Consider the following 23,146-nt stretch of genomic DNA (forward strand, 5'->3'; position numbering starts at 1 on the left):
CTCATTAGTTTCATCTTCCTGAGCAGCTCGGCCTCCTCACATTCTTCACGCCTATTGTTGGAACAGGTGCAGGGGGCTCCAAAGAGCCGTTCAGGGAGAACTGTGCCTGGTTATGGTCTCTCGAAAGCAATAGCTACCTTATTAGCCAAGACCTTCTCACTCAGGAATACTATTAATTTGTATTGTAATTTTACTGTTGCATTCATTTTTATATATTATAAAGTGCGTTGAGAGTAATACTGAGTATAGATTCTGGAAACAAGTACATAAATAACTCACAATGGAACAACATTAGGTTTGTTTCTGTCATGACAAACCATAGTTTACTGTGGTATCTAAATGCAGATAGCACCTCCATCCTAGGTTTGCACACTTCCCCATCTCCTCCTCTGGCATGGCCAAAGGTGGAGTTTGGAAGATTTTGTTTCCATTTTTTTTAATTACCTACAGCTTGTTATGTTATCTGAGCCTGACAAACGGTAGTTAAACTTAATACTTGAGGGTTTGGATAACATACTAAACTGCAATTAATAAAGAACAGAATGAAAGCTTCTAATCTCCGCCTTATGCCTACAGTGGAACATGAAACTCCTAGGGGAGGCTAAACCATAGTTTGTTGTGATAAACCATGGTTTATTGTGATGTCCAAATGCAGCCATAGGAACTATGCTATACATAGGTCTGGTTTAGAGGACACTTGAAGTTCTAATTTAGTACTACGTGACTGAGCCACAGGCCATGTGGCGACCATGAGGAGGTGATTAGAAAGATGTCCCTTTTTGTTTTTAAGTAACCACAGTTAACTGTTATGTCACAAAAGGACAAACTGTGGCCATTTTAAACTATGGTTTATTGGAAAAAGCCAAGATCAAACAGTGGGTTGTGATCCTCACTTATTTCAACAAACCAAAATTTAAACTTAGTTCCAGTTCAGCTGCAACAATAAACTCTAATTCTCTTTTATGAGGAAGCAGATGCTTTCAATCTCTTCACTGTGGCTATGACAGAATAGGAGTGAGGTGGATTGAGTATGCGAGCCTGAGGTTTGCTGCTGCTCATTCACATAACGGTTAAACATGGTTTAGTGTTATGCCCAAATTGAGCCATTGGTTCCCGCCCCTTCAATTAAAGGAATACTTTAAAACAAAGAAAGCTATTTTAAATAACAAAGACTCTTATAGCACCTTAAACAACACTCTTTGTTGTAACTGGAATGTGAAGACTCCCTTCACAATGTAAATATACAAAATCCATCATACAAATTCTACAGTTGATCTGGGTATCTGGATTCCTTGACTGCCAGAGAGCTTCGGCTATGGGGCAGTATATAATAATAATAATAATAATAATAATAATAATAATAATAATAATAATAATAATAATAATAATAGCAGCCCTGCCAAATGGACTGCTACTCACCAGCTCGATCATACAGAATGTGGGATCGCTGGAGACCCTCCTTCACATGATCTTCTGTGATGACCATTCCATTAGCAGAACAGCCATACATATTATTCTGGTGGGGGAGTTTAGTTAACCTGGCTTGGACAGCCATCTGGAGTCCGTTCAGTCCAGTTCTTGCATCACCATCACAAAGATAAGCAAGAGTGTTGATCGCTTTTCTCTCGATGTGCACACACGATCTGAAATAAAATCATACCATATTGCTTCTCACAGAGATATGACATCGGAGAACATTCCACATTGGCCATGAGGCAACGTTTTCTTTTTTTTTGCACCGACCAATGAAAGCCAGTTGGAGTTCAGCTTTATTCTTATGAAATAGACATTGTTAATTCCATTTTTTAAGCTGTTTTCATTGTTTTAATTTTTCTATGTTATAAATTTCAGACTAGTGTTTATTATGTTGTAATTTGTATTTTTATGAATTACTGTAAAAAGCCCTGAGGGAGTGGTATAGAAATATATTATTATTATTATTATTATTATTATTATTATTATTGTAGTTAAATGTCACAGGAGCTTTACAGAGAGTAGGAACAGGCAACCTAGTACCTTCCAGATGTTTTGTAGCACAATTCCCATAATCCCTGACAATTGGGCATGTTGGCTGCTGGGGGGTTGCAATCCAAAACATCTAGAAGGCACCAGGCTGCCTATCCACATGTAATCAATGGACTATGCGTTAAGCATCACTGCATGTTTGCTGTGAGCACCTTAACCCCAAATCTGCCTTTGCTAGCAACCAAATAATGGCCAAGAGAGGCAGAAGTAGTAAATTGTCATCTATATATGATAAAATTTAGACACGAGTCAAACCAAATCTGAACCAAGAAAAACAATGTATATGATGAGCACAAGATTGGGAAAGGCTGACCTAAATCATTATTTGAATGTCCTGTTGAATCTGAACAGAACCCTAAAATACCATAAAGTCAGATTCTGGTTTCAAAATCAGGGTTTGACACACACGCACACACACTCATCCATAAGGTGAAACACTCCCTGGCCAAACAAAATAACCAGCAGATAAACTAGAGTCTTTGAAGGCTTTTAAAATACAAACAGCAACATATTTTGTGACCATCCTCTTAAATAATTAGGAAGCATAGGACAGGATAAATGCCTGCTGTTTTCGGGACAAAAATATGTGTATGTCACCCAATAGCAGTGTTCTCTGTGGGCAGTTTACTATGATAAAACATTAAAATGCAATCAATCATCAAAACAGTAAAAAGCCATGTGAAAATATCATTGGTTGCCAGTTGAATAGTATAAGATTTGTGAAAAAACATGCCACACAATGGTATCATCCTGTCACCTGCTTCGCTAGACATAACAAGACGGGAAGGGAAGCCACAGACCTGCTGACAACACCTCTATAACATCCTGTTCTATAAACAAAGGCCATGGCTAGACCGGGCCTATATCCCGGGATCATCCCTGTGCATCCAAATGACACACAGGGGATCCAGGAGCAGGCAGGGACGGGATATCCATTTGCCTGCGATAATCCTTAGGTCTAGCTAAGGCAAAAGTCATGTTCTATATAGGTCCCTACTTAAAGTGATAAAAACACAAAGATCAGCATTTGAAGATGCCTGCAAGCCATATGGTTAGCATGTCTTTGATGGTTACATGCTGACCACCAACATAGGTTCTTTACAAAAACCTATGTTGTACAAAAACCTATGTTTGGCTGTACAAACACTTAGTTAAAGTTAACTTTTTTTAAAAAAAAAAAGGACTCGGATTAAGAGACAGCAAAAGAGACAGATTAAGGGGGAAAGGGATGAAACAGGTAAAAAGCCTCCCCCAGTCCACCCCCCAGTTATCACAAAAAGTATCAGTAATGGCAGTACTGAATGCAATCTGTGATTAAGAAACGCTGCATTTTCTTTTGGGGTGTGCAAGAACAGGTCCAGTTTGTATATGCAAAGTCAGAAGCACACGTGCCAAAGCTATCTGAAAATTTGCCTTTCCATGTTTAATTGCCATTTCTTTCTTTTCTTTGTTTACTCCGTTTTAATCCCATCCTTCCTCCAAGGAATTCAAGGGAGAACACAGGATTCTTCCCCCCACACCCCATTTTATTTTCACAACAGCCCTGTGAGGTAGGTTAGGCTGAAGGTCACCCAGTGCGCTTCGTGCAGCTAAACTGGGGATTTGAACCTGGGGTGTCCCTAGTCCTTGTCCTACACTCTAACCACTACCCCACTTTTTTTACTAATAGAGAATTATACCCAACTTGTTTTTACGGGCAGAAATTGCCACGGTTAGGGTTTGGCATGAAGAGCACTTCAACCTGTGCTGTTTCCAGCTATTGACTCATTGCATTTATCCAACAGGGGATTAGTGTGGGGAGACTGGATTAAGCCGCAATTCCTTACGGAGTACGTTGGCACTGCAAATAAATCCACAATCGCCAGCAGTTCTGTACTTCATTCAGTGAGTGATTTATGGTCATTTTCCTTAAAGGGGTTGTAAACAACTACAGCCATCAACCAATTCATTTTGAACTGATTAAAACACATCCTTCAATCTAATTCATCATTTAAATAAATCCGTCAACCCAAATTCCCAATATTAGTGCCTACTGAAATTATGAAAGGACAGCCAGCTATTCCTCATTCTATCCCTTCGGATCATTCGTGACTGGATTTGAAAAATAGTGGGACTAAAATCACAGGCCTGTAACACAGATATGGGCATCAAATACAGGCATGGGAGACAGACTGCATGTGTGAATGCTCCATGTTAATGCTTCTAGAGGTCACCTTCTGATGCACTATATAAGCATGTGCTGAGAGATTGTATTTATTTATTTATTACACTTATATACTGCTCTCATAGCCAGGGCTCTCTGGGCGGTTTGCAGAAATTCTAAAATTGAGGTAAAAACAAGTATACAAAATTTAAAACTTTAAAACACAGAACATACACACATAAAGCATTAAAAACCGATTAAAAACTAAACATGTGGGTAATTAGGATGTGCCGCCATATGCCTGGGCGAAGAGGAAAGTCTTAACCTGGTGCCGGAAAGATAGCAGCGTTGGTGCCAGGCGAGCCTCATCAGGGAGATCATTCCACAGTCTGGGGACAACCACCGAAAAGGCCCTATCCCTTGTTGCCACACTCCAAGCCTCTCTCGGAGTAGGCACCCGGAGGAGGACCTTAGATGTTGAACGTAGTGACATCTTAATACGGGAGAGTATTAAAACAAGCTGTCACCCATGGGCCTTATCCCGATACGGTCCAGTTCCACACAAGACTGCTCAACACATCTTGCTTGTCTTCACATGTTTCCTGCCTATACGTGAGCTAGGAAAACCTTCTTCAATTTGGGGCCTTCCAGATGTTTTGGACTCCCAGCATCCTTGACAATCAGCTGGCTGAAGGAAGTTGCAGTCCAAAACATCTGGAAAGCACCTGGCTGTAGAAGGACGAGCAAGAGACTATTTGCCTATACATCTAAGTGGATACAGAATCACTATGAAGAAATACTGTTACCATGAGAGAAAAATGACCAATGTGCCTACATTACCATTGGAATTCCTACCTCAGTGTTTCATAGAGGAAACTGCCAAGTTACAAATAAGTAAAGACAGGGCCATCCATCCCTTTCACCCGTGCCAACCAGCTGTACAGCATGCCTCATGAAGAATAGCTTCAGATGATGACTCAAGCAAGCTACCGCACAAAGGGTGGGTGGGGGAAACTTTCGTTGACAGATACAGCTATAAAGCACACACACACATAACGTTGGCAGATTCCAAATATTTCTTATGCAATGCTAACACTGCATAATAGATACTGCTATTTTTCTTTCAACCCAGAGACAGACTGTTTTTGGCATTCGCCAATGGGGGGAGAAAATTACATCACAACTCATGGCTTATTGACTAGCAAGCCTACTAAAGGCTTGCTAGTCAATAAGCTTCACAAACAATTTAGGAAGACGTACGCTGAATTCCACTGTAATAAACACAACAGCAATTCCCTCGAGTGAATATTATCTGCTCGACGGTGCTTCTGTAGACCATTAAGTTGTTGCTGCTTCTGGAAGATGCTACCACATTTGTCAATGAGCTGAAACTCGGTAAAAGGTTGCTTTTAAAAGCAAAGTGAGCTGTGCAAATACATATCATGTTACAGTACTTGTATGAAATTAAGACCAACCCAAAAAGCAGCTTAAAACAAGCCAAAAGAGTTAAAGAGTTGGATTAAAATGTTCCTGCAAAGAACAGTAAAACCTTGTGCTCAACAGATACTTAAAAGTACAGAACCCCACAGGTTTACAACATTCCCTGTCATTTGGAGTCAGTGGCTGGGTTCACTCAACATACTAACCCACATTCTGTTGAACCATGCATGGTTGTTGGACCATGGGTTATCATGCTTTCTGAATGCAGTGCACTTTCTACATGGTGGATTTTTAGCCATGCAGCGTGGCTAACTTTTCTCCAAGAAGCCATCTTGAGAACCCAGGGTTTGTTGCTGGGTTGCTCAGGGTGGTTAACAAGCCACTCTGTGGAAAACATGCTGCAATCAGTCAACACGTTAACCCATGGTTCAACAACACCCCACACTCAACCACTGTGTGGATCCAGCCATTATGTGTAATAAACAAATGGGAGTTGCAATAAAATCTTAGAGCATCAGTCCTCATTGACAGTAATCTCCTGAGATGTTCAAGTGAATGTAACTTGCATTAGGCTGTCAACAGCAAGATATAATCAGTAAAGGATGGGTCAAGTTACCCAATACCTTCTATAGGTTTCTGTTACAAGTAACAGTTTTGCACCTGCTCCAAAGATCAAGACCTCCTCATCCTATAAGGAAGTTTTGGGGGCATTTTAAAATTATTATTTTTTAATGGGGAGAGCTTCGGCTATTGGGCGGTATAAAAATGTAATAAATTTTAAAAAACATATTCATGTAATAAAATAAATCAACAATAAAACCAAAGTGCTATGAATGGTCCAAACACTTTGTCCTCATCAGTGTGACAGAGAGCCAGGCTGGGTTCACATGTAACGCTAAGCCATGATGGGTTGCTAATAACTATGCATTGTAGATTATGCAAACAGCCCACTGTGCCTATTCTGGGTTCTCAAAGTGGGGTGTTTGAGCATATTAACCCATCATGGGTGGTGAAAATATCCCACAGACGATACACAAACCCATCATGGGTTCTGCCAGAAAATAAGCCATTATGGCTAAGCATGTTGTGTGATCCCAGCCACTGAGTCCTTGTTACAGCCAATACCAGGATATGGGAATAAATCCTACACACAGCAGATAACCTACTGGTCTGCCATGGGAACGTGGGAAATTGGAGAGGATTTCTTGGGCATGTCTAGAGTGCAAAATAGTTCATGCAGGCTTCTGGCAAGGCCCAAGAAGCCTTGCCAGCCACCAGCTTGTGCAAAATGAGAGCTCACTCTAGAACGCATTCAGTGCTCCTCTGCTACTGTGCATTAAAGAGGAAAATTAGCAGTGGTGGACACGCTGTCTTTTGGACAACATATGGTGCTACCTTATACAGAGTCAGACCATGAGTTTGTCTTGCCCGCTGATATTTACTCTGATGGGCAGCAGCTCTGCAGGGCACCTGGCAGTGGTCTTTCCCAGCTCTATTATTGAACATGCTGAGGATCGAACTTGGGATTCTCTTTGTGCCAAGCATGCACTCAACCACTGAATTATGGCCTCTGCCCTTGGCTGCCGAACCCCGATAAGCTTCCAAGGAATCCACGTGTTCCCTGGATCATAGACTGAAAGCTATTGATACACATCATAAAAAGAGAAATAATGCAAAACAACACATTATATAATCTAATATATTCCTTAACAAAAGATTCCACTATCATGGTGCCCATTCAAGAGAACAGGTACATGGGCAATACTATCTAATGAATGCACTAATTCCTTCAGTACAATACAATTCAGCGGACCCCAATGCTGGAAGCCATGCATGTTCCCCTCCACCCCAAGAACTTCCCATGCTCCCTGAAAGGGAAGCCTGCTCTGATCCTAGCACTGTCACCTTTCTTATTTGCATATGGTAATTTAGATATATATACCTTTAAAACAGTCCATTCCCTCACATAGAAGCTAAGTGAAAAATATACACAGTACAAGGCAACCCTGTGTGAGGCAGGGGTTTCAAAGTTGAAAAACAAATCACTTGGATTTCATTACGTAGTTCTCTGAGAAAATTCCCTACAGCCACAAAGTATTAGATTACTTCAGCCGAACGGCTTGTGGGTAAATTTATTTAAGGCTTTCACCCTTTTTCCCAGTTCCATATCCTACTGCTGTCCCTTTATCCTACATGAGGTAACAATTGCCAGGCAGGAAACTAACCTACTTTCCATGCTCTGAAGCTATCCACACTCTCAACTTACACTTGCACCATTTCGTATTTTTGCCAGTCTCCAAAATTAAACACAGAACATATTGGACACCAAGCCTTGATGTTTGTACCTTGTAAGCAGTGATACTTAGAGACCAAAATATAAACACACAGGCGGGGAGGACACCCCATGACCTAGCACTGGCTGACCTCGGGATGGTATTACGGAGAAAAGGTAAAGGAAAAGTACGGCTAGCACACAAGTAATGACAAAACCTCAACTGGGACATGGCTAGTATTAGCCTAAATGGTTAAATCTTGTCAGGGAAGAGATGATGAATAATAATAATAATAATAATAATAATAATAATAATAATAATAATAATAATATACCACCCCATAGCTGAAGCTCTCTGGGCTGTTTACCCCCCTTGCAGCATGGTGTCCTGACTCTCTGGGAAGCATTTTCAAAGGGCTGGAGGGGCTGCCAGGAGAAGAAGAGGATGAGAAAGTCTTAAATCTGGATCCAAGTTTGGGATTATTATCCCAAATAATATATGTAAACATATATGTATTAACATATATGTTAAAAAAACAACCCTCAGTGCAGCATTAATATAATGAACTTCTCACTTTTGCCACAAACAGCCTCATCTTTCTTACAGCCCTGCCACACACAAAAGCAACAACAACGACACTTCTGCCACCACAGTCATCACTCAGCCATTTCATTAGGACACTTTTGAAGCACATGACTTGATAAAGATAGGTTTGTATGCACATACCCTCATTAAACAATGCAAAATTGGTGAAATCCAAAAAGAGTACTTTGGATTTAAGAACATAAGAATTGCCCTAATGCTGGATCAGACCAAGGGTCCATCCAGTCCAGCACTCTGTTCACACAGTGGCCAACCAGCCATCGGCCAGGGATGAACAAGCAGGACCTGGTGCAGCAGCACCCTCCCACCCATGTTCCCCAGCAACTGGTGCACACAGGCTTACTGCCTCGAATACTGGAGATAGCACACAGTGGCTTCATTCCATGCTGCTGCTGTTATAATGTGTCAAAGCCCAGCACCACTTGCAAAGGTCCTTCCATTCAATCAATGACCAGCCCAATCAATAATTGGGTAGGAAGGTCCATTGTGATTGGCTTCACCCAGGTAGCACAACAGATTTGTGGGATGAAGCCACAGCAAATTGTGGCTCCTATGGCACAGCTGTAGTATGCAAAGGGCACCTAAGAAGTCTTGTTACGTCTTGGCTCGCTCTTTTGCTTTTTACGTGACCTTGAGGAGCGCAGTTAACCTTTCCGTGCTTCTGTTTATAAATGCTTACCCAACTTGCAGAGCTGAGTGGATAAAACATAAATGGGCATCAGGTACTTCAACTTCCTCCAACTAGCAATATTATGCAGGAACCATGCACTAGCCAGCTCATTCTTTATGAGAAATGAGATGAGAAAAATGCATGTATTTTACACCTAGCTTGGGTTGGTGGACCTCCAAGGTCTAGTAAAAAACACAGTAGATCCCATATGCCACAGGCGTAAATAATATTTATTTATTTATTTATGATTTATGATTTCCTTTATATCCCGCCTTTTTTCCTCCAAGGAACCCAAGGTGGCATACATGGTCCTCCTCTCCATTTTATCCTCAAAGCAACAACCCTGTGAGGTAGGTTGGGCTGAGAGTCCATGACTGGCCCAAAGTCACCCAGTGGGTTTCCAAGGCTGAGTGGGGACTAGAACTCGGATCTCCCAACTCAGAGCCAAACACTCTAACCACTACACCACACTAGGAGACAAAACACAAAACTTTGGATGGAGGGTGGAGATGATTCCCATTTACCTACATTCCATCCAGAAACAGACACCTCTAAATCTCATTGTAAACTGCCCAGAGAGCTTCAGCTATGGGGCGGTATATAAATGTAAATAATAACAACTGTGGCACTACATTAAGCCTGTCAAGCAGTGTTGCTTCTGCCCCACCCCTCTAACCCATAGTTTTATGCCCTGCCACAAGTAGAACGAACAGTCAAACAGACACAGCATGCTGAATAAGGAACTAGAACTGCTCCCTTTGCTTCCTCAACTTAAGCAAACTAGTTAGGAACTCCATACCACTTTTCTGATACGTGTTCTGGAGTAAAAGTTCACATTAAAACAGAAGAAAGAGAGACTTGAAAGGCAATGTTCCCAGATGTTTTCCTCTTTTCTTATAAGAGAACTCTTGAGACAACGTTAATATTGCCTTCAAATGAGCCAATAGCAGCCAAATTTGAAAATGGTCCCAACAAGAGAAACTGGAATTATATGTAAATCTCACTCAAATCAATGACACCTTAAGCGAGTCACCATTAATTGAGGTCCCACTGATTTCATGGGTTTCGAGCATTAGTACGTTAGCCTGGATTGGAGCCAATATCTAAAAACGTGGATAGATATTTGATACAGTGTGTCTGTGTGGGTCCCCCCGCCTCCCCCCCCATGCACTTCACTGTGTAAAGCAAATACAAAATTCTGTTTAGAATCTGAAATGGAAAATGACGTATCATTTCTTAGATTTTGCCCATATGCTCCAAAGTCTGTATTTTCAACAGGAAACAGCCCTTCTTTCTTAAGTTTAGACTTCGGGGCTTTTTAAATAAATTTAGGGATACGAGAAACAGAAGATGGGTTGAATAATTTTACCCGAAAGTCTCTTATTAGCTGCTTTATTTCCCTAAAGCGCTTGGCCGGTGGCGTTTTTAAATGGACAATAACATGCAACGCTGTTATGCGGGAATAGTCCTTCCTACATCCATTCTCTACTTGCAGCCAAACAAAGTACTCGGAACACAATGAGATTTCCGACCGACAGAATTAAGACAAGGGACAGAGGGGATGCCCTGACTAACCCTTTGCTGTAATTAGGTGAAATTGCATCCCGCCAGAATTACTGCATGCAAATGAGACAGGAAACCACAGCAAATCCCCAGCTGCAGTATGGATATAAATATCCTATGGGCAATCCATAAGTTACAATAACTAGCCTAAAACCCTCAATGTAATCCGGAGAGCAGTTTTTTAAAAAAGCAAAGACTGGTGGCTTTGCATTGTTCCCCCACCCCAACCCCTTCTATCTAACATGGACTAATACCCCTTTCCTTTATTTTTAAAGGAGTTAAAAGTTTCCCCATCCTCTTTCTCACTTTTGTTCTGGCAGCCAGTCAATGGATTCTTTGGGCGGTGTGTGTTAACACGCTGCAGCCTGCGAAGCATACTTACTCAGAGCTCTTGCTGTCGCTGCCATTCACAGAGCCAGCATGTGCCTCATCTTGGCTTAGAATTTGGATCCCTAAGGACTTGATCGCTCGCATCAGAATAGCTTCCATCGCCTCAACCGAGAGCTTCTCAAGAACAATAACGCGGCACCGACTCAGGAGAGCGGAATTGACTTGGAAGGAAGGGTTTTCTGTGGTCGCCCCGATCAAAGTCACAGTCCCACACTCGACGTGAGGCAGGAACGTGTCCTGGACATGGGAGGAAAACAGAAGAAATTGGTCCCAATCAATGACAACTTCAGGCACTCCGCGTGAGTACAATATTTGATGATACCAATTGCATTTTCTGTGGCTTCCATTTGTTCAGAGGTCCAGGTGACGCTTGCAGGACATTTTGCTGGCCACTCATCCTGTTTAGCTGCATCACAACCGTATCCATTCCGTTTCCGAAGTCTGTGTTTTCGGGAATATCCTTAGCTCTCCCCATCACCAATACTGAGCTATACAGTTAAAAGCAACATGGGTTCGAAGGTGCTGTTTGCTTTTGTTATTGGTGCCTCACTCTTTCAGTGAGCACAAGTGAGCAACCTCAATTTTTCTGCAGAATAACTATAATGTTAAATAGACAATTAAGTCCTTGGTGGCTCTTTTGCACCTCAAAGGGAATACTCAGAGAGATTGTGAAGTAGCACATATAATTCTGACATGCTGGTTGAAAGATGATTTTCACTTGGAATGCATCATTATGACCTCTTGGAATACTTAGGGTAGAGCCTTCTTTCATTGCAATGTTTTGTTCCATGCATGTTTTATAACATTCAACATCTATTCACGTCCAAAGTTCTCACATTCCCTTTCAGTTGCAGAACTGGAATTCCAAAGAGCAAATGTATGCGAAATCATCAAAGAATTGAGGAACAATATCTTTAAAAGCACTGCTTGTTCCACCTCGCCATCTGCTCCCCCCCTCCCACACCAAGCTTAGGAAACATGCTTTCTGCTGCTTGCTAGTGGAGCAGGACGGAATTTAAAAATATTGGGAGTGCCTGCCAAACCCCTAATCCCCGGCTTGTGTTTTAAACTAGACCACAATGTTCTTACTACTGCAAATCAAATCTCAATTCAATCAGCAAGGAGAGATCACGTGTGCATTTTTGGCTACAATTCTTTACCTGCTTTCTTTGGCATACACCCCATTGAACCCAATGGGATATACTTCTGAGTGTATATATATAGGATTACACTGTTAGCTTCTATGTTTAAAAGCGAATGCATGTCAACATGCAATAAGCCAGTCTGATACAGCAGATCAACTTGGACCAGGAAGACTTGGGCAATAAGTACCTATTTATTGTTTGACTTTGGGCCAGTCACTTTCTTTCAGCCTAATCTACCCTGGAAGCTGGGAGAATAAAATGGGAAAACACCCCACTCCCCATGTTCGGCGCCCAGAGTTTCTCAGGGAAAGGCTGAGACACAGCTGAGGTAGATAAGTTATTTATCATAACATATTCATTTGGCTTCAAAGCAAACAGTGCTGAAAATGTGTGACCCAGGAGCCGTTCAGTTCCAAAGGGAAGGCTTCGGACAACATGTGGAGCGATCCATACCTGCTGAGACTTGTTGAAACGGTGTATCTCATCGATAAAGAGGATGGTTTTCCTCTTGCAGAGCCTCTTTTCGTTTTGGGCTTGGGCAATGACATCTCGGACATCGTTGGTTTTGGCGCTCGTCGCTGACAGTGTCACAAAGCGGGTGCCCTTCTTCCTGCTGCTGCTGGCTATGATGTGCGCCAAGGTCGTCTGAAACGAAGGAAAGGAACCAGCAGGTTGATTTTGCTTTTGGGACCAGACAATACTACGGTCAAAAGATGCGGAACCTTTTCAGGATAGGAAGAAGAGAACGGCAGTGTAGGACATAGAATGCCTTCCTTTTACCCTACTTTGGTCTTATATGAAATGGAAAAACACACAACTATTTGGCATTTGTTTAAAATGAATTATTTTTCGGGGGGAGGGGAGGAAATAAATCTGCCATCCCCTGGCTGGGATCCCAAGAGCTATTTTAGCCCTTGGTCATGCTCATTTTAGTGAGGTTTCCCCCTTTGGACAGAAGACCCTCAGGTCATCTTATACTCGGCTTTCGAAAGACCCCCTCCATTCCAAAAGCATCATGCCAGGTGGTTTAAGAACCTGCTATTTGAGAAGCTCAAGCCCAAAGCCGTCATTGGTGTGCAGTTCCTTGGATCCTGGCCTTCCGTGAAACCGCTTGATAGATCGAAGCTTGGGAGTGCCTCCCATTTTTTACTCATTTTATTCATAGAATCATAGATAGAATAATAGAATAGTAGAGTTGGAAGGGGCCTACAAGGCCATCGAGTCCAACCCCCTGATCAATGCAGGAATCCACCCTAAAGCATCCCTGACAGATGACTGGCCAGCTGCCTCTTGAATGCCTCTAGTATGGGAGAGCCCACAACCTCCCTAGGTAACTGGTTCCATTGTCATACTGCTCTAACAGTCAGGAAGTTCTTCCTGATGTGCAGCCAGAATCTGGCCTCCTGCAACTTGAGCCCATTATTCCGTGTCTTGCACTCTGGGATGATCAAGAAGAGATCCTGGCCCTCCTCTGTGTGACAACCTTTTAAGTATTTGAAGAGTGCTATCATGTCTCCCCTCAGCCTTCTCTTCTCCAGGCTAAACATGCCCAGTTCTTTCAGTCTCTCCTCATAGGGTTTTGTTTCCAGACCCCTGATCATCCTTGTTGCCCTCCTCAACATGCTCCAGCTTGTCTGCATCCTTCTTGAAGTGTGGTGCCCAGAACTGGATGCAATATTAAGAGGATTCAGGTCAGATCCAAGAGAGCACTTGTGCAAGTGGAAGGGACTTGATTCCACCCACACCACTCATTCCATAGCGGCAGCCGCCCCTTCCCCACTGCATCGAATGCAGTTCTGAAGGATTGCAAGACTCTCGTGGTTGGCTTTTGGGGGAGTGCAGGGAACTGCAGTTAGGAGGACGGAACCTCCTCCCCTATTTCACGAGTGGAGCCTTTGCCTGAATGAGACTAGCGTTTGATCCTTCAAAAACTAAAACAGCAGAAAGGCACTAGTATTTCTACTGATCAAGAACAGTGCAGAAATTATACTAGCCTACTTTAAGGGCTCTTGTTTGTAAGGTTTGTTGAAATAACGTATCTGAACACCAAATGTACCAAATAAATACTAAAATGTACTAATATTATATTTGGTACAGATTACTTCAATGATCATGTTAATCCAAAGGCTGTGTAGGTTGCCTTAGGCTATTTCCTTGTTAAGTAACACTTTGGCCTTCACAAATGAAAGATAAGAAGTGCGCTTTATTGGCTGCCAGACAAACTGTTGATTTATTTTAAAAGGCTGCTCATTTCCCCCTTCTCTTTGGCCTATTGATTGATGGCAGTGTTTATATATGGGCACATTTCGGTCCTCCTACAGCAGGCCCACACAATTTATGCTTCCCCCATACACACACCTTCCCAAGGCAAATGCAGCCACCAGCTTGGCTTTGGGGCCTACCAGGTTATTTGACAACAACCTTGTCTTTACAGTCCAAGGCAAGTTACACACAGAGATGTTTTAGTGGCCTCCTGCTGGGTTGGCACATATAGCTGGTGGTCCAAGCTTGATTTGGTGGGTCATAAATTATGTGCTATATAAACATCTTTGTAGATAGAAGAGCAGATGTGGATGTTTATTCTGCAACAAACGTAACTACACATAAAGTAGTATGTTGCAGAACAGTTTTCCAACACCTGGTGCCCTCCAGAAGTTTCAGACAGCAATTCCCAACATTCCTGTCCACTGGACCTGTTGGCTGGGGATGATGGGGGTTGGAGTCCAAAACATATAGACGGAACCAGGTTGGGGAAGGCTCTTGTAGAAGAACAGTATAACCAACAAAGGCTGTTTCCTAATAATAACAAAAAACATGCCACTTTTTTGTTGTCAACACTGTGCAAGCACAATGCCTGTGTATTGTCAGTCACTAAGTCAAGTTAACAACAAAAGACCACACTTTTGCAATAATGATATAATAATACCAACAACAACACTTTCTTAACATTTGTACAATGTTCAAAGTACTCTGCATGCATTATTCAGTTGTATTCCTTACAACAACCCCACAGGGTAAGTCGATACTATAAACTTCCATAATGCAGATTGAGGGACTGAGCCTGAGAGAGAGAAAGAGAGAGAGAGATAGGGAGGGAGGGAGGCTTGCCTAAGTCCACCTAGTGAGTTCATGGCTGAGGTGAGATTTGAACCAGGGACTTGATTCATCGCTTGGTCTCGTCAGCTGCTACACTACACCAGTCATCATCCCCCACCTCCGACCTGTTCTTCCCATCCTCCCTGGCATCTTAGCTTTAGCCAATCAAAAGACTTTGGCAGGACATGGGTGGGAAGGCCTCAGAGTGGAGAACTCAGTACTAGCTATTACTTCATCTTTCAAAAAAAGCAACGGCACCGGTTCAATTTACCTTCTCACCCAAGCAACCTTTATAACACCCCTCCAGACATATATATATATATATATATATATATATATATATATATATATATAAAATAAAGATAGGGGAATGGACCCCCAGCAATTGAAGATGGCTAGAACATAGGAAGCTACCAAGCCTGATTATTGGTCCATCTTGCCCAGTATTGTCCACACTGACTGGCAGGGGCTCTCCAGGGGTTCAGGCAGGATCTACCCCCAGCCCTACCTGGAGATGCTGGGGATCAAACCTGGGACCATGTGCATGCAAGGCAGGTGCTCTACCACTGAACCATGGGGTGGGGGGACATGAGAAAAAAGAGAGCAGGACTGAACAAAAAGAAAGTCAAGCGGCAGAAAGAGAAATGTCTCACAGCTGTCAGAATGTTACAGCTTGAAACTGGGGTTTTGCAGAGAGCAGCAGCAGGAGACAGCCCCCCCCTCCCAAAATCACCCTGCCACTCAGCTGTCTCTCTCAGATTCAGCAGCGCCTTTTAAAAAACACTACCTCTGCCATCATCCCCCCGCTTTCCTGAACTCCTGGGTTTTCTTCTGCTTGCCCTCGCCACATCTCCTCAATCCACACTTTCACCCCATTTATTTAGCTCACCAGGCAGTTTGAGAGGGTGTCTTCAAAATGGCATCTACACAGCCCTATTGATAAAGGCATGTTTAAAATCAGTGTTAGCACACACCATAGTGTTTTGCTTAAAAAGGGAACTGTCCTTTCACAAAAGAGCATAGAGGGAGGAAGAAAGTCTCAGAGGGACAGTCAAAGAGACGAGAGGCAGAGCCCATACTTGAAGCTCAGCAGGAGGGCACATGATTTGCGTGAGAAGGTCCCAGTTTCAAACCTTGGCATCACCAGTTAGGGCAGGAAAAACCCTGTCTGAAACCCTGAGGAGCCAGTTAGTCAGCGTACAGACAAGCTGGGTTCACGCAACATGACAAGCCACACTCAAAGGTTGAGTGTGGGTTGTTGTTGAACTGCGGGTTGTTAGTGAAATGTGAGTTGTTCTGTTGTGTGAACCCAGTTATGTTAACAAAACATGGTTTATTAACCAAGAAGAACTTACAAAGGCTCTGTTCAGAAGACACCTTAAACCACGGTGGTTAAGGCTTTTTTGTTAACATAAAAACTTTAACCACTGTGGTTTAAGGTGTCTTATGAACAGGGCCAAAGAGAACTGATGGTTTGTTGCTGGGTTGTGAATGGGTTAACAAACCATGGTTTGTTAGCACAGCTGGGTTCCCACAACACAACAGCCCTTGTTATAACAACAACCCATGATTTAAAGACAAGCCATACTCAAGCCATTCTAAACTTTGAGTGCAGATTGTCATGTTGCGTGAACCCAGTCAGTACTGAGCTAGAAGGAACAATGGTCTAGCTTCATACGAGGAAGCCTCCTACGTTCCACAGTCAGAGATTATATCAAAAACCATGTCTTCATGTCAGGTGAGACAACCTGTGAATTTAACACTGAAACTGATCTTGGAGTTAAATAAATAGCCAGCTTTTTTGCAGGGTGTGTGTGTGTGTGCGCAAAAGGCAAAAAACCTGATACGCAATCGTTTAGGTCAGCCTTCCCCTTTCAGGCACCCTCCAAATGTGTTGGACTGCAACTCCCATCATCCCAGCTACTGTTCCAGCTGGCTGGGGATGATCGCATCTGAAGCCCAACAGATCTGGAGAGTACCAGATCAGTGAAGGATGATTTACAGCAATATGTTGGCAATAATGGAGGAAAACATTTTAGTGTAGAAGTACCCCAAACCTCTATTTATTTATATTTATTTTATTTATTAAAACATTTATATCCCTCCCTATATCTCAAGCATCTCAGGGCAGCATACAGATAAAATTAGATATTTCCATCCATCACCCAAACATTTCTCATTTGTTCAGGGAACCACAGCAATATAAGCTCAAGTGAGACTAGGAAAGGACATTCATCAACTGAGCAGCAAGGACTTTCAATGGAGCAGGTGTTGGGAAACAGCTCTTTGGCCAGGAACTGCTTTAGCAGCATTCAGGGAGGTGGAAAGAGGGTCTTTGGGAATGTGGGGTGATGATGGGTAAGAGAGAGTAGCCCTGCTAGACTTCAGTTTTTACTCCACGTCATTCTCCCTCTCCATCCCAACGCAAAGCAGACACCACCGTCAGTATCCCATGGCAAGCCTAGGCAGAGACAGACCATGTGATCTTGGACAGAATAGAGGTAGCAGATCTGAATAATACAGATTCACATCCTAACTCAGCCATGGGCTCAACTGAGCAGCCTTAGCCATCAAGTTGAATTATCTCAGACTTGCCCCCATCCCATGTTACAAAATACATTAAAAAAAAAAAAACCAGAGCTGCAAAGCTTTCATCAATTTAAACCAGTACATTAGTCCACTAAAGTGAATTCAAAGATGTCCCTTAATTAATAGGTATAATTGAGACTGAGGAGCACACTGCTGTACACATTCAATTTCCCCTCCCCCCGCCGTGAAAAAAAAATGCTATTTTTTTTTAAAACCCTTAGATAGGGCATTTCTTTCCATTAGGACTGGGTTGCCTGATTAGTCATAGGAACATAAGCTGCTTTATACTGAGTCAAACTATTGGCTCACTAGCAGCAATGGCGCTCCAGGGTTTCAAGCAGGATGCTTTTCCTCACCTTGCCTGGGAGAAGACAGGGATCAAACCTGGGACCTTCTTGACCTGCAGGCCAAGCATGTGCTCTATCACACTGAGCTATGGCCCCTCCCAGTCAGGGATGATTCACCGATCTACCCAATTAACCCACTTACTAACCATTGCAACACTACCGCCAATAATCAGATGGAGGCAGTAATAGGGTGACCATATGAAAAGGAGGACAGGGCTCCTGTATCTTTAACAGTTGCATAGAAAAGGGAATTTCAGCAGGTGTCATTTGTATATATGGGGAACCTGGTGGAATTCCCTCTTCATCACAACAGTTAAAGGTGCAGGAGCTATACTAGAGTGACCAGATTTAGAAGAGGGCAGGGCACCTGCAGCTTTAACTGTTGTAATGGAGGAAATTTCCCCAGGTTCCCCATATATACAAATGACACCGGCTGAAATTTCCTTTTCAATACAACTGTTAAAGATACAGGAGCCCTGTCCTCCTTTTCATATGGTCTCCCTAGGCAGTAAGAGCAAGAAAATTACTTTTTAAAACCACACATTCCAGTAAAGAACTGGGAAGCAGTTCCCCACAGCTATCTTCTCCCATAGCTGTACTGGCCTAGAAGGCTGAAGTGAAAAGATCCTCAGCAGCTGGTGTGAGGGCAGGTGGTGACAAGCCTAAACACTGCTGGGAAAGATATGCCATAGATCAGGGTTACTGAAGCAGGTGCTCTGAACCTGATCCTCTCCTAGACAGAACTTATGAGTCTGAATTTTATCTCTTGAGGACTTGCACTGACAGCTGGACAGTCCTCTTGGTTCCTTCACTGGCAGCACATTCTTTCTTGCTTGCTCTCTTTTCTGCGGCCTCTTCTCGTTGCCCTTCTAGGCAATTCGGAAAAAGACATGCCCAAGGTATGAAAGTTGCGACTAAAAAGAAGCCAGTCAAAGCCATTCCACTCCTATGGAATAAAGGTCAGTTCACACATCTGTGCTCTTCACCGGGTGGCTGGAAATTCCTAAAGTGGTGATTTGAGTGTGTGAGAGCAAGGCAGCATAGCGCTTTCTCCCACATTCCCACACACAAAGCTCCAATTCACACTATGCACATGCAAGAAGAACACAGGAAGCTGTCTTGTAATGAGTCAGGCCACTGGTCCATCTAGCCCAGTCTTGTTGACATTGATTGGCAGTGTTTCAGGCAGATGTTTTTCTTTCCCTACATGGAGATGCCGGGTATCAAACCTGGGACCTTCTGCATGCAATGCATATGCCCTAGCACTGAGATACAGGCCCACCCCATTTTCTCTCTCTCTCACATACACACACTCATGCATACCATTCACATACCACTCCCATCCACATACAACATTCACACCCCAGATCAATCCAGATATCATGAAACCTAATCTCCAAACTAAGATTTGGAGACTAGAAATATGCTGTGGACTTGTGCACTCCCTCCTCGGTTCTCATACATCAATTCCTGCTCCCTCCTATGGTTTGCTGCAACAATGTCTAAATCTAGGCGAATTATGATTAGAGCTAACATCACTCACTTTATTTTGGAATGCGAAGTCTACTCCGACATTAGGAAAATGTATATCCTTCCTTTGCTGGTCCAGATGAAAGGAAGGTCATCCCTTGAAAAGCTGTGCTTTTTATTGAATGATTTTAATAAATATGTAACTTTTAGAACTGCTAAATTTCTTGTGTTGGCCCTGCTCTTGCGCACAATGGCCAAGGGGATGAATGAATGTAACACATCTGTGTGAAATTGCATAATGGCTGGTTGCTAATTGCAATAAACTTGACTTGGACTTGGATTAGAGCTAACCAGGAAACCAGTGAGTTTCCTAACCATGATTTTGAGCAAGCCCTGTTAGCTCTAATCACAGTGAGCCACAATTTAGATATGGTCAAAACAAACCATGATCTGGAAGTCAGGAAAAGTGATGCCTGAATTAAGCCACAGTCCAAGGATTAAACAATACTCCTACAGTGCTTTCTACTCACTTTTCTGTTTCAATCCTTCCCACCAGCTGCACATCACCCATCAGTTACTAGCTGCACAGCTGAGAATGGGTTGAGATAGCTCATTACAATTAACTGAAGCCAAAATTCTTAAAGCCAATAGCCACAGGGGTTTTGAAGCCTGCAGCTTACATTTATCTCTCTTCCCCCCCCCCTTTGTGATAAAAACAGTCAAAATGCACTATTCTTGAAAATCTACACAGTCCGTGCTTTGATATTCTGATTTGTCTCAAAATAAGCCACAGCAGGTGTCTAAAAGGTATCCACAGCTGGACTTGACCTCATAAATATGTAGGTGTTCCTGATCAGTACAAGACTCTATGGTGTATGTCCAGAATACAGAAGCACCTTGAGTTCAGTATGTAATTCTTGGACTTTGGAAATTCTGTAACATGTGCAGCTTTATGTGCTATTTAATGTTTATAACATTTATTAAAAAGACATATGGCAGGATAAGCATCAAAACTGGCTGTTGCTATGTAAATGTGTACATTGCCTAGTCCTCAACACTTACCAATAGTGACTTGGTCACTCAGCAAGGAGGCTAGCAGCAATGATCCACCATTTAGTACTAATCACGGGATTATTTATCCCCCTGTCTGAATGACTGTAATGATCCTGGGTCCAACAGCTGCATCATCCTCTTAGCCCTCCTGGTGAGCCTGCATTTCTTACAGAAGCTTGTCGCCAGTTAGGAAGAAGGCGTGGGAGTGGGGAGCTGAACAGCCGAGTCAGTAGAGCTGCATTCATTTCACAGTCCCCATTGCAAGCATGCCTTGGAGACCAGCTGTGAAAGCAATCCTGCAGGATGGAGTTTTCCAAAACCAAGGGCCACCAAACTAAATGGGCAGTGATAGGCACTGCATTTGAAACCCACATTCTTTCAGCAGGCATCCCATTCCCCCTCAGAAGTCACAATAACTAGGACGCCAGCTGTCGTGACAATACATCACATTACCTACTGAAGTTGCAACCCTATGCACGTTTACCCGGTAATACATCCCATCAGTGGGGCTTGCTTCTGAGTAGATAAAGGATTGCACTATGAATTTCCTAACTGCTCAAAGAGCTTCACATTTAGGCTGCATTTAGGCAACAGAGGAGGGAATGGGCAACGCACAGTACCTTATTTCAGAGTACTCTCCACACTATATGTTGCCCCTCCCCTGCTGCATGGCTCAAAGTCTCAGTGTTTATTGCTCCTCCCTCAGTCCTCTCGGCTGTATCCAATCATGCATTGCAACTTCTGCCGGTTGTTTTTGGCCACTCCTGCTGGAAAACCCTATGACCTTCCAGAATAGTGCACTCGACGGGGGAGATTACACAACGGAGCCAGCCACATGACATGTTAATCAACGGGTCTCCGGATAAGCAATGGAGCAGCCCTTTGTTTTTCCCCCGTTGTTTAATTCCAGAAAATAACGTGCTGTGAGTTGTGTGCCCGTTGTGTGTTGCCCACCCCCAGACGACACAATAATCAACACACACACACACAGCCATATACTGTTTTCCTCCAAGAAGCTCAAGTATACATATAGTGTGGTCATCTCAGGTTTAGACTATTGCAATGCGCTCTACATGAGGCGACCCCAAAGAGTATCCTGAAGCTTCAATAAAGTGTAGCAGCAGGCTGCTAGCTGGTACATAGTATTGAGACCATCTTTCTCCCTTTCTCAAGGCCCTGCCTCAGTGCAAAGACAGAGAAGGTCAATGACTAGAGATTTAGGGAGATGCAGCAGATTTGAATGAGGAGGAGTCTGGACATAAATGCAAGGGATGAGGGAGGGGAATACAAAGTGAAACCAAAAGTGAACAGAAGATATTCATGCAGTCCTGACATCTGAGGAAACTTCAGCTTCCATGTATCCTCCATTATATCTAGCATTGCAGCAGCAAGCTGTAAAAGACACCCATTAGGAAATGTTTTGTTTCTGAACCTGCTGTGGTTGAAATTGCAAAAAAAATATTTTTAAAAGAACTTTAGATTTACCTAAAAACTGAAATAGTTAACCACTCAAAAATCCACGTGCATGATTTGTTAATGTTGTTGTTTGTTGAACAAGAAAACTAACTGGAACAAAGAGCAATCTTATTAGCATAATTTGAAAGGCTGTTTGATGGTTGTGAATCTGGCACATCATGACAAAAATATCTTGATTTATTGAACATTTATTGAACATTCATTTATTGTGAATGACTTCACAAGCTCAATCTGCTTTAGTACTAAAATGGTCAAACTATCATCCCATTTTTTGATGAAAATTAATCTGAAAACAATTCAGAATAATTGCTTAGTGTGTACCTACCTTCTAATGAAACCAACATCTCTGAATATATATTAAGGTTATATTAAACAATTATGTCCTTCTATGGAAAAAAAAGGTAACTAAATAATAAGTTCCTCACTAGTGATTTAAATAATTAAAATTGAGTACTTCAGAGAAGTGATTTAAATTAATTTGATTTAAATGAAATCAGCCCTGGCCTGAACTACAAATACTTCTGCCACATCATGATGGAGGTTTGGAATAAAATGCAAGGAAAGCTAAAAGATAAAAATAAGCTCACTGAAATTAAATACCAACTGCAAAGACAGCATATTGCCTTGAAGTTAACACATTCCCAGCATCTATTACCTACATTAATGTAAAACCAAGAACAGCTGCCTCGCAGTCTTCACAGCCAATTTTTTTCAATAATAACCTGCTCAATGTTCACTTTCCTAGCCCTTCTGCCTGTATTTTAAACAACATGCTCACATAAATAAGATTAGCCTCTGCAAATATCAAACTTTCGATATGGCAGGTCCCAAGTTCATTTGTAACACTGAAGTTATTCTGTGCT

At 42.5% G+C, this 23,146-nt stretch overlaps 2 protein-coding genes across 3 annotated transcripts in view; one reads left to right on the forward strand and one right to left on the reverse strand.

The window, feature by feature from the left end:
* WRNIP1 (WRN helicase interacting protein 1) overlaps positions 1–23,146 on the reverse strand; it is a 41,254-nt gene that overhangs the window by 13,118 nt on the left and 4,990 nt on the right. For both annotated transcript variants that reach the window (XM_063130286.1, XM_063130287.1), the window contains exons 2-4: positions 12,706–12,897; positions 11,100–11,344; positions 1,420–1,643 (exon numbers count right to left, since the gene is read on the reverse strand). In XM_063130286.1, coding sequence (XP_062986356.1) covers positions 1,420–1,643; positions 11,100–11,344; positions 12,706–12,897 — 661 coding nt within the window. The remainder of the gene's footprint in view (positions 1–1,419; positions 1,644–11,099; positions 11,345–12,705; positions 12,898–23,146) is intronic.
* The window catches only part of MYLK4 (myosin light chain kinase family member 4), a 102,595-nt gene continuing 90,780 nt past the window's right edge, over positions 11,332–23,146 (forward strand). The window contains exon 1 of the mRNA XM_063130285.1: positions 11,332–11,406. Within this exon, the coding sequence (XP_062986355.1) occupies positions 11,351–11,406 (56 nt within the window). The 5' untranslated portion in view covers positions 11,332–11,350. The remainder of the gene's footprint in view (positions 11,407–23,146) is intronic.

This window comes from Elgaria multicarinata, chromosome 7 (assembly GCF_023053635.1).
Source record: "Elgaria multicarinata webbii isolate HBS135686 ecotype San Diego chromosome 7, rElgMul1.1.pri, whole genome shotgun sequence".
Lineage (NCBI taxonomy): Eukaryota > Metazoa > Chordata > Lepidosauria > Squamata > Anguidae > Elgaria > Elgaria multicarinata.